Source organism: Thermobia domestica, chromosome 8 (genome assembly GCF_964235325.1).
Source record: "Thermobia domestica chromosome 8, izTheDome1.hap1.1, whole genome shotgun sequence".
Taxonomy (NCBI): domain Eukaryota; kingdom Metazoa; phylum Arthropoda; class Insecta; order Zygentoma; family Lepismatidae; genus Thermobia; species Thermobia domestica.
In genome coordinates, this window is record NC_137461.1 from 159,043,507 (window position 1) to 159,061,724 (window position 18,218).

The following is an 18,218-nucleotide window of genomic DNA, read 5'->3' on the forward strand; positions in this document are numbered from 1 at the left end:
AACAAAGTAGAATTAATAATGATTTAATGTAAACACTACTGAGTAATCGAATGGTTAGCGTATGTACTTCTAGTGTGTGTACTCTTACATTCCTGGTTGCTCACGCATCACGAAATAATTGAAACAACAAATAGCAAAGTTCCATTTTCGAGCATCAAAAAATATAATGTTGAGATCAGATGCATCAAGTATTGCACTTCGTACTTTATTTTACAACAAACGGAAAGTATAGAAACATTTAACAATGGTCGCTTGTAAGGCAAAACATAGTGCCGGAGATAAGTTAAAACATTCTCCATTCTAATTTGCAGATGTCGTCTTGAAAAGAGACTATTGGACGATAACAATAAAATTATAAATGTTAGCTCAAATTATGGTATGAAATTTAGAATAGGAACATGGAATATATATAGAATTTATACCATTTTATAGAGATAATTATTAGATTTGAAACAAGAATGTAATAGAACATCGAGATTGGAATATTGGAATATGTTAAGTTAGATAAGAATGTAGTTATTGGGCAAGAGGAAAATTTTTATTCCGGTAATGGTGAAAGCGTACATACCTAGGTAATTATGCGGGAGGAGAGATTCTAGGCATATTAAGGAATAAGGAAAGTATTTTTCCGGATTCTAGGCTTGTTCCGAAACAAAAACCTAAAACTCGATTTACGGACCGTGTTCAAAGATTTTGTGGGAACTGATCCACAAAGCTCAATATATTTCATACAATCAAGCATTTTCTTGTACGCCCCATATTTTGAGAACTACATATAGTGTAGCCAAACCAAAACTAACAATTTACTCACAAGGAAGGGTCACGCAGTGGCTCCGCTGAGATCCGAACGAGACAATTGTGTTTGCATTTGAAATGCTATAACTAGATGAATCTCAAAGTTATACGTGCCACCGGGTGGAATATCGTGAGTTACAACATATTTTGTAATGTAAGAACTACAAAAAAATTACCTGGCAGAATAGTTTGAACTGAGTCATTTGTTCGGAAACGGTTGGGTACGTGGAAAACTCGACCAACACGTATCCCATCATTTTCAACGACAAACTTTTTGGGGTAAAAAACTTTGTCCCAGGGTTCCACGCAGGGTCCCAGACGGGGTCCAACTCAAAATTTTCAAATGGCAAGGAGAATTAAGTGGCACATCATTTGAAAGCTGTTGTAAAATTAAAGAAAATGCAGCAAGTCTCGACTCTACAACAACCCTGTGCAAAATGACGGAGGGTCAAAATGTAAACAAAAACTTAATTGAAAAGTCCATGGTCACCCCCATAAATCGGAAATGGTGAGACAAATATGAAAATAGGAAGGGAGTCTGGCATTATTTTCAAAATGCAACAATTTAAGTGAAAACGTCTTGTCCCAGGGTGCCCACAGGGTCCCAGGTGGGGTCCAACTAAAAAGTTTCAAATGACAAGAGAGGTTAAGAAGCTCATCGTTTGCAAGATCTTGTTAAATGAAAGTAGATGGAGCAAGTCTTGACTTTCTACGACAACCCTGTCCAAAATTGTGGTGGGTCAAAATCTAAATACAAGCTTAATTGAAAAACTATGGCCACCTTGAATCCAAGATGGCCGCTTAAAACCTACGTCATTCATAACAATACAAATCTAAATCTCTATTTTTCTCTATTATGTATTTAGAAATAATAGGAAGACTAAAGAACAATTGAATGTCGATTCACTTCAACTATTATTTCATTCGGTAACAACACATATATGGTTTCTTCTTAATGCACGTTCGTCACTGTTCTCTCGACATTATTTACTTGAATATAACGAATATTTGCGACGAACACACAACTTTGTCTTCCTACTCATAGTGCAAAAAAAAAAAAAAAAAAAGTTGAATACCTTCGGGTATTTTTCTAATTTTGTCATACGTACTTCATATGACTTGCTGCACCAGTAAGTTGGGGGCTCTATTGTAACGTATTCGTGATGGTTACATTTGTATGTCTTTCGTTGGTTTGATCTCAATACTTCAAGCAATACCAAATATACAAAAAAAGAAAGAAAGAAAGAAAGAAAGAAAAAATCATTTGCAAGATTGGCAAGTAGTACCAAACATATGTAAGTCATTTCAGTATATCGAACTGCGTCAAACTTTGTTGGTTTGGTCACAGTATTCCAAGAAATACAAACTCATTTTTCACGCTGGCAGCCATATTGGATTAGATTATACTCTGATATTTTGTGGACTACTAACCATAAACGTTCGCTTCTCCAACACCAGTGGTGTGAGCTGGATATGCGTTCGATACATAGTGAGGCATTTTGAACTCAAGATGTCGCATTTTTGAACATTTTGCATATTTTAGTCACTTACTGATCAACATTAATACCAAATTTGTTTTCCTAGCTTCAGCAGTTTGGTATGCTTATCCTTTCGATATAGGTTTTAAGCGGCCATCTTGGATTGTTTTCCAATTTGTTTACATTTTGACCCACCGCAATTTTGGACAGGGTTGTCGTAGAAAGTCGAGACGTGCTCCATCTTCTTACACTTAACAAGAGCTTTCAAACGATGTCCTACCTCCCTTGCCATTTGAAATTTTTTAGTTGGACCCCACCTGGGACCATGTGGGGACCCTGGGACAAGACTTTTTCACTTAAATCGTTGTACTTTGAAAATAATACCACACATCCTTTCCTGTTTCCACATTTGTCTCACCATTTCCGATTTATGGGGGTGACCATGGACTTTTCAATTAAGTTTTTGTTTACATTTTGACCCTCCGTCATTTTGCACAGGGTTATTGTAGAGAGTCGAGACTTGCTGCATTTTCTTTCATTTTACAGCTTTCAAATGATGTGCCACTTAACCCCCCTTGCCATTTGAAAATTTTGAGTTGGACCCCGTCTGGGACCCTGCGGGGGACCCTGGGGCAAAGTTTTTTTTACCCCAAAAAGTTTGTCGTTGAAAATGATGGGATACGTGTTGGTCGAGCTTTCCACTTACCCAACCGTTTCCGAACAAATGACTCGGTTCAAACTATTCTGCCAGGTAATTTTTTTTGTAGTTCTTACATTACAAAATATGTTGTAACTCACGATATTCCGCCCGGTAGCACGTATAACTGAGATTCATCTAGTTATAGCATTTCAAATGCAAACACAATTGTCTCGTTCGGATCTCAGTGGAGCCACTGCATGACCCTTCCTTGTCAGTATGATATGTTTATTCCGTAGAAAATACGAGATCTCGATTTAGGGGCTTTCAAAAATTTTGTGGCTTCTGATCCAAAAGATCCAATGTTTCATTAAACATTTTCTTGTACGCCTTATATCCGGAGAACTACATATATTGTAGCCAAACCCAAACTATCTCTTAACTCATATGATGTGCTTATTCCGTAAAAACGAAAACTCGATTCCGAGTTCGTTCCAAACTTTGGTGGCCCCTGATCCAAAAACTAATTATTGGCCACGATCGCAATCTTTTGATGCATTTTTGGATCATTCCTAAAATTCTTGTTTATGGCGTCGTTGAGTTTATTCAAATAATGACTATGACTTGAGGAGGATAATTCTACATTCTAATAAGAGTTTGGTAGGAAGTATGGGAAGGAAGGAAAAGCCTACAACTAGTGGACTATATCAAGACAATTCTTACTGCGAAACAGATTAGCAGAATGTAGTACGTGAAAGCTGCTAACTTGTGGCAGTGGCTTGTCAGTAATAGAAGGATACCGGTACTAATGATGATAATTATAATAATATAATGAATTTATCATTACTGACTCGTCAATTACACTGTGCAACAATTTTAACACGAAACTGACAATAAAAATGTGCTCCGGGTTACTTTTAATTACATAATTTACATGTTACATATAACGCTATAATAATGAAATTGTAAAGGTAAAAGGCACCAAACTTTTAAATGATTACGTAATCAGAAATATCCGTCCCTTATAATTTTTTGGGCTCTGAACACGAAAAACACATATACGTGTTCCGAATTCAGATTTAGTACTAATTACACAATTCACATTTTGCATATAACATTATGATAATGAAACTGTAAAGGTAAAACTAACAAACATTAACATAATCACAGAAATAAAAATAGCTGTCTCTTATAAATGTTTGGACACTGCATATGGGTCCAAAAATATAACGTCCTCCTGGCACGGTGTAATAGCACTCTCAACAATTTGCATATAGCGCTACAGGACGAATTGTATTAGTAAAAGTTACCTAAAGTATCTGTTTTAAACACGCCGTCTCTTTGCTTGTTTCTTGTAAGGAACATCTGGAGCATCTCTTGGAACATCCAGCAGAAATCCGCAAACATGAAACTGACTACTTTCCTTTGTAATGTTGTTCCATCGCAAAAATGTCCTAGTGAAATCGCTCTCCTTGCTCGTCACTGACAGATCCATAATTCATTGCAAAGACATCAAGATGGGAATGAAGGAAGTACATTTTGAGTGACATTGCATCCAAGTTTCTCGCAGGCAGATAGCAATTCTTCTACTAATTCTTTGTAATTTTCGGTTCTGTGTTTGCCCAAGAATCTGGTACAAACATTGCGGAAATAATGCCACGCATGGAGCTCATCAGCACTGAGAATAGATTCAAACACCTCGTCTTGCAATAGCTTGCGTATTTGCGGGCCAATAAAGACTCCCTGCTTAATCTTTTCTGTACTTAGACGTGAAAACTTTTGACACAAGTATGCCAATGCAAGTTCATCCCTGTTCATGGCCTTCACAAATGCCTTCATGAGTCCAAGTTTGATGTGCAATGGTGGTAGCACAATGCTTGGTGGGTTCACAAGAGGTACACTTGAAATGTTTTTTCACCTGGCAACAAAGCTGTTCGTCGGGGCCATTCCTTTTGAGTGTAATGGACATTTTTTGCACGACTATTCCACTCACATATGTAACAACTATACTTTGTATAAACACCCTGTAGACCAAGCAAAATTGCGATCACCTTAAAATCATCACAAACTAACCATTTGTGTTCACGATATTTTATAAGATCCAGAACACGTTCCAACATGGGATAACTTTCTTTACCTAGGGGTGCATAAGCAACAGGGATTGATGCTGATATCTCCTTACTGTTGTGCTGGAGCACAGCCTTAAGGCTTGTTTCGGAGGCGCCTATAAACTGTCTCTAATCTTCTACTTTGTATGAATCTTCAGTTTCTGCATCAAACCTAGAACATCATTGCAAAACACTAACTCATGGGTCCAGCAGAAATATTTTGCAAGATCTTTTTGACGATCGCGTAGAGTTGATACCCTAACTGTATCCTCCAGAAGGTTCCACTGCTGTAACTTAGATGCTAAGAGCGCAACTTTATTCTTTGGCAGTTCCAAACCTCTAATCAGGTCATGAAACTCCACTTGGGTGAGTCTGTGATTCAGGATAGTTGGTTTTCGGCTCAAATGAAGGATCTGTGCCACTGGTATGTGCAGCAGGTTCACCTTCACTTCCATTCTGTATCACTTTGCGCCGGAATGATAGCCGGGGGGGGGGGGCAGGCAATCCTTCTCCATGAGCCAATGGACGAATGACAGATGGTATCACTAGGTATTCGATCTCCCTCTTCTTCGTATTTATACCTTTCTTCAAGCAGGGTAGCATGCAAAAGTAGCAGTCTGTAGTATGGTTTGTTAGTTCATGCCAAATGGCGTGCACAGCAAAGAGTATGGAAACGTTCTTCCCATGCATCCAGGCATTGAGAGTAGATGAACAACTCTTACAACCAAACGGGAGGAGCCAATGATTTATTCTGGTCTCCAACACGATACCCAAAGTATAGTAAATATGTTCTTCGCACTTAAGCAGTCAATGGCCGCTTCCTGGAATCACAAATCACGTCCGCACACACTGTGCATAGAATTTTTACAAACACGGGGTATTGCTGCACTTTCCTTGAATCACTGACACTTCGCAATAAAAACAATATGTGCAACAGCCATAATGCCCTTATTCACTACTTTCAAACTGCTGGTTCACAAGTAACACAGTCTGCCAAACTACTGCTTGAAGTACGCCACGAATACAATTAGAGATGTTAACTGGAGCTAGTTGCAACTTGCAATTATTGCCTCCCGTGACTCATGAGACACTGTCGCCAAGTCGAATATGCAGCAAATACTTAAGAACGACACTTTGTACCGTGTAAAACAATAATTTCAAATCATGTACTTATAATGTCCCACAGCGTTATATGCAAAATATAAAACGCCAAATTACTCAGAAACCTGAACCAGGAGAAAATTGTAAGTGCGATTTTCGCCTTCTGTGGCCAACAATCAATAAAAGACTGCTACGTTAGTTTCTGTAAAAAATAAAGTGAAAAGTGTTGAACAGTGTTATACTGTGTATTTTACTTGATAGACTACTATTTTTGCAGGATTGACATACCAAATAAATACGAATGATAGGGGCATTTCTGTCAGATTAAGAAAGCGCTATTTGGATCATACTAAAGAGAGCACCTGCACATTATTTAAAAAGTTATCATGTCCGCGTAAAATAGGAATATAGAACGAAAAAAGTGTTGGAAATAATGGGAGACAAAAAGGTATACTGAAGATTATTCCGAGAAGAGAAAGGACACACTACGAGACATGGAGAAATCTGGCTATTAGCCATGGAGGAAATCATCGAAGAAAAATTATTTAGAACAAGATCACGATTGAAACATGGTACATGAAAATAAAAATCTGGCTCAGGATATGGAAAAATGGAAAACTGCTGATCGGGAAGAAGAAAAGTTCCTCCAATATAGCCATATTGTTTTTAAAACAAATAATATTAAATAGTCAGAAAATACAGCTATTTAATGTTGCCCACCAACCCTTATGTTGAGAAGAGTAGAAGAACAAGAACACTTTTCTACGACAGCAAAATCACAATGTTTTGAGGAGTTGATGCGTCATTCATACAACTTTTCTTTTTATTATTTCTACCGAGAAAATATATTATACCTCAGTGATGAAACTAGGCATTCTTCGTCCTTGCCGCAGTTCTAAGCATTAAATCTCCAATTTCCTTTCTTACAACATCACCTCAATTATACTTCCGAATATGCGCCTCAAGATCTTATTGTCACTCAGTAATAACACGATGTATGGTCCATGCTCCTACCATTGAGTGATATCTTCCAAAATACTTTCTATTTCACTTCAAACTTCTATTGGAACGCAATTACTCTTTATAAAACAGTTGATTGAATCTTGAATGAAATTTAATTCAATTTAAAGGTTGTGTGTACTGATTCATCGAATAAGCATTATATAAAACTAATATATTAAAAAAATATTAAACACTCACTGCAAGAAGTTGAATCATACGTTTTGCAAATGCCGGAGTTACATTTCTAACATGTGAAAAACCAAATCCTTCCATATCAAATATGGCGACACCACCTGCAACTTGAGTTTTTGGTTCCATCAGACCGATCTCTATGCTCAACATTCCTGCATGTAGCATTTCGTCTGCAGTGATTTCTTCAGGATCCCACAAACCTTCACAAAAAGAAATTATATTAAGTAGCATGGAAGTAAATAGAAATTGACTTAGCAGTTTTGGTCAGTTACTTTTGATATTTTTTCTTTGTAAACCTGGCTCAGATCCCTAGAGGGGGGCTTATTGTAATATTAGTAGGTATAGAAATGGCATTTTCTTTTTCTGGTAACTTCTAATAGACATAGGCGTGCGCAACGTGGGTGCCATGGGTGCCTTGGCACCCCCATTAGACAAACTTTTTTTATGTAGAATTATTACAACTGAGAAGAGATTACGTGTAAATTATTTCCCGTCTGCATGTGTACCGTGCGTCGCCGACGCAGCGTCGGGTGCACTGACGCTATCTTTTCTTAGGGGAAAGGAAGGAGGACGACATTCCATATGGTGGTACTTTCGATCTGGCACCCACATTCCCAATGTCCTGCGCACGCTAGTGCTAATAGAAGTTTATATACTTTTGGTAACTTTTTATCAAAATATTGTTCGTTGTTGTTATGCAACAAGTATTTCCATTCCGATTCTTTCTTTGAAGATATTTTGATCCATAAAAATAATTACAGAATCTAGGTAATCAAAGTGTATAAAAAAATCTATGCTTAAACTTACAGCTTAATATTACTTCATATTAACACCCCACATATAAATAAGCTGTTGTATCAACTTAATATTATAGATGAATCGAAGGAAAAGTGAACAAAATTCACGTGTTTTAAAGGAATTGAAAAACAATTAGAGCGAAAAATTAGGTCTAAACACAAACTGTAAATAAATAAAATTAACAAAATTATTCACGAAAGCGAAGAGATCGGAAGAGTATATATATATATATATATATATATATATATATATATATATATATATATATATATATATATATATATATAAAATCAGAGAAACTCCAATAAAATATTCAAGAAGTTGAACAAACATGATGTAAGAGTATGTTAATATCTACAAAGCTGTATACCTGCCATAAATTTAAGTAATATATCTATGGACTAGAGAAAAAGAAGAAAGTACATATTCTATTACAACCCTAATATATTCTATAAATACACATGGAATGGTTCGGAATTGAGGTGATTCTTTCTCGGGCAATTTTCTGGAAACTAACTCAAACGATTGTGTTCATATTTCATAAATTTTATTAGCAGCCCTACAATATTGCATAGGGTATTTCTTATGAAAGTATTTAAAAGGATTAGATTTGCTCATGGGGATGAGTTTTCTTGGGACGAAATTTTCTGAATAACGTATATTATAATTTTTGTAAATATTTCAAATACAAATGATTCGGAATCATTGCAATACGATATGTCCTAGTTTAAGAAATAGGAGTAATAATTTCAGTGCGGTAGTCCGTACTTTATTATTAAATGTATTTTAAAATGTTTGTTTTAACTTAAATCAGGAATTGGTGTTTCGTTGGATTTTCTTTGCTTTTTCGTGAGTTTGTTGAAGATCCCATTCTTCTCTCTGGATGACCTTTTACCTTATTAGCATTGCGTTCTGAATGAAAAAGCTCAGATCTTATAAATAACGACATAAAGGAAAAATGTAGTCTGAAATTATTTTACACATACTGTATTGTCAATTTGACAATATTTTAAAGTAATTATGTATTTAATTTTGTAATTTGCGTGTGCATGTACTTCATTGCATTTTAATTAGAGCAGGGATGTAAATAAGCAACAAAATTTTACTAGCCCCAGAAAAAAGCTACTAGCCCACATCCCAAAATAGAAACTATTTACTTACTTTCAGTATTTTAATAGTAATATTAAAAACTCGCCCTCATCGATGAACCACTCGCACCGGGCGAGGGGTTATTTGCATCCATGAATTAGAGCCTTTCTATTTTAACTGTGCCCTTGCTGGCGCTGCTGTCGATTTGTGATTTCCCGTACCTCTCTTGAAAGAGAAGGGACAAGTTGCTGCGGCTGAGATCTTTCAATTGTTGGATGCGGAAGCGTTACCACAAGGAATTACTTCACGGACTTTACTCTGCTTTGTCATGTTAGCCATTCTAAGTAGACTACGATTTTTACTCGTCAAGAGCAAACGACTGAATGACAAATTGGCAACACATCTGAGGTCATTCACTTCTTTTCCCTAAGGAAAAGTGTTTTAATCCCCCAGAAGGTGGCAAGTGTGGGGCCAAATTATAGTTCGCATATTTTCCTTGGGCACAGGTGGAATAGACAGGCTCTAGTACAGTTAGTTAGTTACAATAGTGTTGTGTTGTATTTAGTATCTTAAATTTGATCGCAATCATATAGGATTTACAAAACTACAAACTATGTATTAGCAATTAATATATATATATATATATATATTGCTAATGGTTGCTATTATACCATATTTTATACTATATTTCAAACCATAATAGCTATAGGACAAATAAGCTATACATAAGTTTGTCTCTTATCTGCAGGTGCAATTGCGGTTAGAAATGACGTGGACATGCAGCCCTCGAGAGGTGTTTTGGAACGTGCTATTAAAGTAGATGCGATATTTTATGTCCTTGCAGACCTGTAGGTACAGTATTTCAATATTCTTTAGTATTTAACTTCATAGAATAATAATTTAAATATATATATAGACATATGTAGATTCTTAAAAGTATATTGCACTTCGTTAATAAACTGTTACCCAATTTTATACATAATTTAAACAAATAAAAATTATATTGGTTGAGCTTAAACGATAATATTGAATTTATGTTTACAATTAACTTACAACTTTTGTTTAGAATTTTCCTCGTGTTTAATTATACCACAGTTAGCAATTGTTCTCAATGGTTGTTTCTCTATTCTCTCTACTTTTAATTAGCTTCCTCAAAGAAGATAAACATACTAAACTTTCAGTATGTAAGTTATTGATAGCAAAATGTTACATGCTGTTTTAATAGATTTTTAATATGCAGTGTTTAATACATTTTCCTGTTTTTGAACCGAATCATGTTAAAAAGCAACGAACATAACTGTTGTGTAAAGATGGATAACATAATACAAAAGTTGTGTAGATATGAATAGCGAAAATTCTTTTATGAAACTTAACTTGAACGTAGGTCCTTATGCAAGAAACAGTATAGTTGATGTAAAATAATAAAAACATTACACTACAATGTACATCACTTGCCCTTTCTGGCAGCTTGTTGTGAACACGTGGTGCTCAGTGCTGTGTTGCCAGCTTTTGCATTGGATATTGAAACACGGAATTACTCACTGCAAGTAAATGTTAGTTTTATAAAATTAAATTACACAAAAGAGAACTGAAAAGAATGCTCTCAGTAACTAGCAGGTCACTATTCAAGTTGACATTCGACTAAAACAATGTCTATTTATTTATATTGAAATTGGCAACGTGTGGAAAGGGTGCCATGTTTACCATTGCAGAGCGGGAGAAATGAGCCACTATAATTGGCTGAACGTGCTGTTGCCATAGAAACTGTTCACTTGCCTGATAGTTAGGATCAGATGTAGGAAGGAAAAACCGGGGAAAGCAACTTCGGAAAGGGCAAGTTGTATCAAAACTTAAGTTCTGTATAATTTCCATGACTAAGGTAAAATAGAATATTTATAGAACATGAAGGATGCATATGCATACTCCTGATAATCCCTAGAATACAACTAGCAATCTTGTCTTTTTAGTAAACATGGAAAATCCAAAGTATAATTGATTTAATCTTTTAGTCTCTATATAAGGTAAGAACCGTTTTATAAACAAAATATAATTTCATCTCTTGCTTTTGCCTGCAAGAGCTTGAAATATACAAATATTGGTATTTTCACTCATATGTTGAATTTGTATACATTTGATAAAGGTTTTTAACCGTTTTCTTAATTTTCGTTTTCTTTCTCGTAATGTTTTTTATTATTATTTTCGATCAAGTTATATTAATACATATCTAGTGAATTTTTAATATGTTAATGTATTCTCGAAGATGCTAGCGAAAGAGTAGACGGGAACAATTGAAAACTCGCTGTAGAAAACAATGCAAGTGCCAAATACAAACTCAATAGTTACTGTAGAGACAAAAGATAGTAAATTGTGCCTAAGAGTTAAAAAAATAGAAAATACTATTGCTTGGAAATACAACCTAGCATATAACCAAGTATGAAAATCTAACTAAGGCATAAACGTATTTAAAATAAGTGAAACAATTTTAAGTTGGTACTTATATTGTTTTCTACAGCGACTCGTCAATTATAGATAAGAGTAAACACTAGATTCATTTAATGAAATATAAATTTCTTTACAAGAACTAAAACACTATAATAATTACATGGTCTTAAATATATGAGCAATGTTCGATTAATTTAATGTAAGAATAAGTAGAGATGCCCATTAATACGTACCTATCCTTTGTACTATAATACGCCTGCCCATATGGTCCCTATTCGTTACAACTTGAACTACTTCGCTCCGTACTATTTTCTTAATTTTTTCTGCATCTACTTCCTTGTAATATTCCGCATTCTTAATCTTGAATTCATGGTAGTTTTTAACCTGCCAAAAATATTAGATAATATAATTTTACAAAAAGAAAGAACAATACAGTGTTTAACAAAATTCATATGCTGTAAGCTTTTTTAAGGTTACTACGTATAATAATTAATAAACCTTTTATAAACTATCAATGCTGATCTTTTGATGTCAATAATATACATTAATGATTAATGAGAAAGTATTATGAGTAAATAAAGATTACAATAGAGGTCAAGATTGCTATTTTTGGAGTCAGTTGTTCTGATTCGTTAGATAATTCCATTTTGTATTCTTTCTAGGAACGTCTCCCTTAAAATACAAATTAGATGTCATATTAAAAAAAATACTAATAGAAATCAAAGACTCATGAGAAAATCATTTTGCAATACACCTTTGTAAATATGTCCCTAACTATTGTTATCTATTTCGTTTTTCCACAATATTCTTCAAGTACTTCGGATCGGTCTGCGCAAATCGGTTATATATATATATATATATATATATATATATATATATATATATATATATATATATATATATATATATATATATATATATATATATATATATATATATATATATATATTATTTATTTATTTATTTATTTATTTATTTCATTTGGGCTGAATTGGACGTTAAAATTTCTTATGTATTGCATGGATAGATAAGAATGCAAAATAGGAAACTCAAAACTATAGTAATGTAGCAATTTCTTTTTATGCATCCTAGGTATTCTTTCATTATTGGCAGGTCACTTGCTGCAACTGAAGTTTCCATACTTCACGGTCCTCAGCTAACATCTTCCTCTTCACGTATAATTTTTCTGTTTTGATGCCATCCATCAACTGTGGCCTTTTCCGCTCCCTCCTCTTTCCTGCCACCTTTAGCATGTCTTTCATGATACAGTTCCTTCAAAGCCAATTTCCCAACCAGTTTCTCTTCCTCTTTTCAATTAATCTAGAATTACTCTTTTCTCCACTACCATTTTTAACAACCTATCATTCGTTTTCTATGCGGCTAAGCTAATTTTCTCTTCTTCTGCACACCCATTATTTCCGAAGCTTCCAGACTGTTTAATCATTTTTGCTTAATGTCCGTGTTTTTTATACAAGACCTTTTTAATTGCACACTATAACATTATCAAAAATTAAAGTTTCTAGATTTAAAGAAAAAAAAATTCTGTATCCAAATATCTTGAACGAATTCTTATCTCATTTAAAATAATTGAGTTCTTTAAGCAGGATGGAAGCTTCATTAATTTTCTTTTTTAGCATGTCCCCTTAGTTAATCAAGTGATAAATTCATAATTTTAAAATATTAATTTCTGCTTTCATCATCAGCTTTTGTTCTAATGTAAAATTTCTTATTAAACAAGGGAAACATTTAATTTTGCTGAACAATGCTGGAACAGGGATACATAAACGGTAAGACTTCTTGTTCAGTAATAGGAAGGTCTCGGACATGCTTCGCCGATCTCTGAGGGTTTTTCAAGGTTTTTCTCCTTCCACTGCAATGCCGAAATTGTACCTTAGATATAATGGCGCTGCCAGTTTACCTTCATAAAGCTTCCTTTCATTATCAATATTTTATACTCCGATTGTACGAAGGTTTACGGCTTTATCTGAAGCATTGCAAATGATGATGATGTAGTAGTAATAGTAGTAGTAGTAGTAGTAGAGAAAGAACTAATAATATCTTCATCATCAAAGGTATTCTTTCATTATTGGCAGGTCACTGCTGCAATGAGAAGCTTCCATCGTACAATTTTTCTATTTTGATACTGCCCACTAACTATAGCCTCCTCGCTCCCTCCGTCTCTTTCTTGCCAGCAGACTAACACGTCCCTCATGATACAGTTTCATAGTATTATTTTAGTATTTTGAGCCTTAAGCTTAATTCATTACTAATTACTGAAAGCTATGATTAAATATTCAACAGATTGTGAAATAGAATTGTTACAATTTATCTGTGTGTAAAAGCTCGATATGATAATAGTGGGGTAGGGTAACCGAAGAATCTTGCAAATCGTGATACAAACATGCCATTATCGTGATACATGGTGACGTGGTAGACTAATACCTAAGGATAAAATTTAAATGTAGACCCCAAACATCAAACCCTTTATTTAGCCCTGTGACATCACACAACATGGCCACCTGGACATTACAGAAACACCGTTTCTCACAATAAAGGCTCATGAAACGGTGATTACAAACGATTCACATCAAATTTTGAATTCGTATTACTCATATTTGCTAATAAAAGTACATTTTTTGTCACTGAATCCTGTAATTAGTATTATACAGGATGAAACAAAGTCCGTTTTGAAATCGGCCAACTCTGTTATTATTGCAGAAATAAAGAAATGTAAAGAGAGCTAAATTGTTGGAAATATGTAATCTTCAATTTAATATGTTGCAACGTTTAAAACTGGGCAGACTTTGTGCTTTACAGTCACCCACATAAGTACCTGGACCTCAAGTAATGGAACTATAATAGTCAAAACTCCAGGTACATATCTGGGCGACCGTACAATGTTATGAACCCCAATGTTAAACGTAATTGAGATTACCTATTGCAACGGACATTTGCAGAATTTAATGTAAGCAAGCCAAAGTGGTTGTAACAATAACTGTTGACTGTAGATAATAATGATCCTCGAAATACGAGGTGTGTCCAAAAAGTATCGAACTTTTGGTTGGCAAAAATACATTTATTGATTTGGAAGTCCAAAACACTAATCCTCTTCAAGATAGTCTCCTTGGTAATGCACACATCCCCTCCAGCGCTCCTGCCATTGTTGAAAACTCTTCTGGAGCGCAGTTTTGGAATGACGAGCAACCGTACCGTCGCATTCCGCATGATGTCTTCTCTTGACTCAAACGGATCCTTTTCAGTGGCATTTTAAGCTTGGAAAATAACCAGAAGTTACACGGAGCCACGTCGGGTAAGTAGGAAGATTAACAACATACAGAAATGTGTTTGCCAATGAAAGCCTGCATCAAATTTCACAGATCCTTTCCTCATGTTCAAAGTCTCGTTCAAAATTAAATGTACTGATCAAATTGGATGGTTTCCGCTTGGATATTGCCAAGTTTTTGGCAAAATTTATGCAATATCGCTGCTCAAGTTTGTCTTATTTTACACAAAAACTGAAATCCGACGACCACTCACTACACGTCTTCATTCGTTAGCCGACTGCCAGCAACTGACGCTTTCTGCGGGCTGGAAAAAATTCACAACTGCGTATGTGTGTCCTCTCTACATTTGCACTGAAGAAAGTTTCCGCGTTTCATTGGTTTACGCGGGAAGGCAAAGTTCGATACTTTTGAACACGCCTCGTATTCGAGATAATAATGAACAAATCTCACTGAATAAGAAAGTATAACAAAGTAAGAAAAGTTAAAAACACAAAAATAACCTAAACATACAACACATTTGCAGTAGGAGGGAGAAAATTTATTGCATTGAAAATGTGATAGAAAGGACAAATATACGATAACGTCACATATATTTGTAGTTTTATTTAAGAAAATTCTGATCATACATCTAACAGATCCCTGTACTTTTTGTCATAAATAGAATAAAATTAACAAATAAAAGTACGGTATAAATCTTTTTAGGATATTAAGATTTCACCAGATACTAAGACCAAAGCCAAATACTAAGATATTATTACTTACACATATTAAGAATAAGACTTTTAAGAAGTGGAAGGATATATTTTTATCATGATTTTACATATCATGAATGTTAAGAGAGTAGTTACTGTTCTTTCAGTAACAATAATAGTTACTAAATTCGTTTATGACTGCTGGTCGTTTTGTTATGTAATATATTCCATGGCCGTGCCCTTGGTAAAAAGAAATTTCCCTCTACTTGTCTGAGTTTTCTTAGCATACTTTATTTATTATCATTGTTATTAGTATTATATAAGTAGAAACGTGGGAATTTTCGTAAGTATTAGAGAAAATTATTTTTTCAGGATCTCTTAATGAGACAATAAAACCCACCACATACATTCATTTCAATATCTTATGAATATTATCGTTTAATGACTATAATATAGTGTGTGCTCTCCTTTTCAGACTGAACATACGAGATGGATGGAACGTAGGATTTTTTTTTTTCGTATTTTTGAATTCATGAATGTAAGCGAATGTTTCATACACTATCACAATATATAACACGAAATGAGAATAACACTCGTAACGTAAAACTTTAGAGATCTTTCACTCTGTAAAGCGGGTCTAGTTACTGGAGTAAATAGAAAGGCTTATTGTAACAAATATAGAAATGTTTTTAAACATTTAAATCACTTTAAATTCTCACATAAGAACGGTTGGTACATAATTTTCATCTTTAGATTTAGTCCAGGAAATCTAGAGCAATTTTACCCTCAACCTGGGCAAAATTGCAACACAAGCTTTTTAAACAGTTTTCGATTCAGGAATTACTACTGAATAACATATTCAAAATCCGACAAAATCGGACCACGGGAACACCCCTAAAAACGGTTTCAAAATGGCGGATCATGATTTTTTGAAAAAATCGTAGACCTTTACGTCGGCGGCTCCAGTAACCCTCTTAATTGACACAGAGACATAAATATTACCTCGTTGGAACGCTCATAGACCACAAATTCCAACGAAGTGACTTGTACCCATCATGCCCAACCCGTAGAAGGAGAAGAAGAAAGTGGATTTTTGTTTTTTTAATTTATATTTCTTGGACCGTGGCAACACTGTGCGTCCTCATACGCCGGCAGAATAATTCCTACGCGTAAACCAGACATTGGTAACAATAATATTAAAAAATGAAGGACGTAGGTTCAACAGTAAGGGAGATAAAGATTCGGAACCGCGGACCAACGAGGGTCACTCTGTATAATTTTTACTGTGGTCTAACTTCTGTTTCTTAGATCTAGCATCCTCCCTAATTGTCACAGAGACATGAAGCATACCGCGTTGGAAAGCTTATGGAACCACCTTGGAAACGACGTATCGTTTGTGCCCTCTGTGCCCAACCTGTAGAAAAAGAAGAAGAAACCTTTAAAAAATTGGGAAAATCTACACTTTTAACTTTCTTGGGCTCTGGCAACTTATAGTCGTTGGGTATAGGGGGCACAAACGATACGTCGTTGGAAATGGGGTTCCATAAGCTTTTCTACATATCATAGTCTTGCATGAACCTAGGCACTGAAGAACCATGGCTGATTCCCTTACACGTTTGTGTATCATCTGCAGAAGCCTAGATCCTGACGATAACATCACACTTCAAGAAAAGGGAGGTGAAGGAGTGAACAATGCCAGTAAAGCTCGCGGTAGTAACATTCTCGCCGCTACAAGTATGGTGGTTCATGTCTCTTGTCGCAAACGTTATATTGATAAAAAAAAGATATTGCGATTGCCCTAAAAAGAAAAACGTCATCGCCGATTTAAAAACGAGTTACTTGCTCGTCGGATGGGTCCTTCAACAGCAACAGTGACTGCCTGTTTTGCGGAACGCCTGTCTTATTTGATGACCGTCACGTGTTGAAATCAGAAAATGTGCGAGTGAAAACACAAGCATTGCCACACAGCATTTTAAAGTGTTGCAATAAACGAAACGATACCGGGTCACAAACTGTCCGAGGTCGAATTGAGTACTTCTCATCTGATCTTCATGCAGGAGATTGAGGTCTATCACAGATCATGTAGTATCAACTTTCGAACAGGTAAAGCAATTCCTCAACAATACTGCACCGATAATCAGTCAGCGTCGAAAAAATTTCGGGCTCGACTGATCAAAAGCGACATAAAATCCAAACTACAAACTGGAAGTGATACATATCCTTCACCCAGCGACTTGACCATTCAGGAATTCCTTCAGTACCTAGACTTAAACTATTCTATGCCACGCTTTTTGCCGGAAAGGACAATGAAACCAAAATAACATCGATTGGCCAGTGTTTGATGCAAGCACCCAGACCAAGAGATATGTTAGCTCCTCTGCAGTTAGGTGTTGCTGTGCAGCTGCACCACCACTATCGATCGAAACACCTGATTGACACGCTGCATCACCTGAGATTTTGCTCTTCATACGCGGAAGTGCAGCGGTTTGAACGCTGTGCTGCAAGTACATTTGGTAATCGTGTGATCGAAATGCCAGCAGACCAGACTCTCCTATTTGCAGCGGATAATGTAGACCATAATCTCCAAACTCTGAGTGGTT

The 18,218-nt window shown here is 35.4% G+C and overlaps 1 protein-coding gene across 2 annotated transcripts in view; it reads right to left on the bottom strand.

Annotated features, from left to right (window-relative positions):
* Nucleotides 1-18,218, bottom strand: part of LOC145693311 (clavesin-1-like) — an 88,889-nt gene that overhangs the window by 21,018 nt on the left and 49,653 nt on the right. For both annotated transcript variants that reach the window (XM_081769182.1, XM_081769181.1), the window contains exons 3-4: nt 11,876-12,026; nt 7,320-7,513 (exon numbers count right to left, since the gene is read on the bottom strand). In XM_081769182.1, the coding sequence (XP_081625308.1) occupies nt 7,320-7,513; nt 11,876-12,026 (345 nt within the window). The remainder of the gene's footprint in view (nt 1-7,319; nt 7,514-11,875; nt 12,027-18,218) is intronic.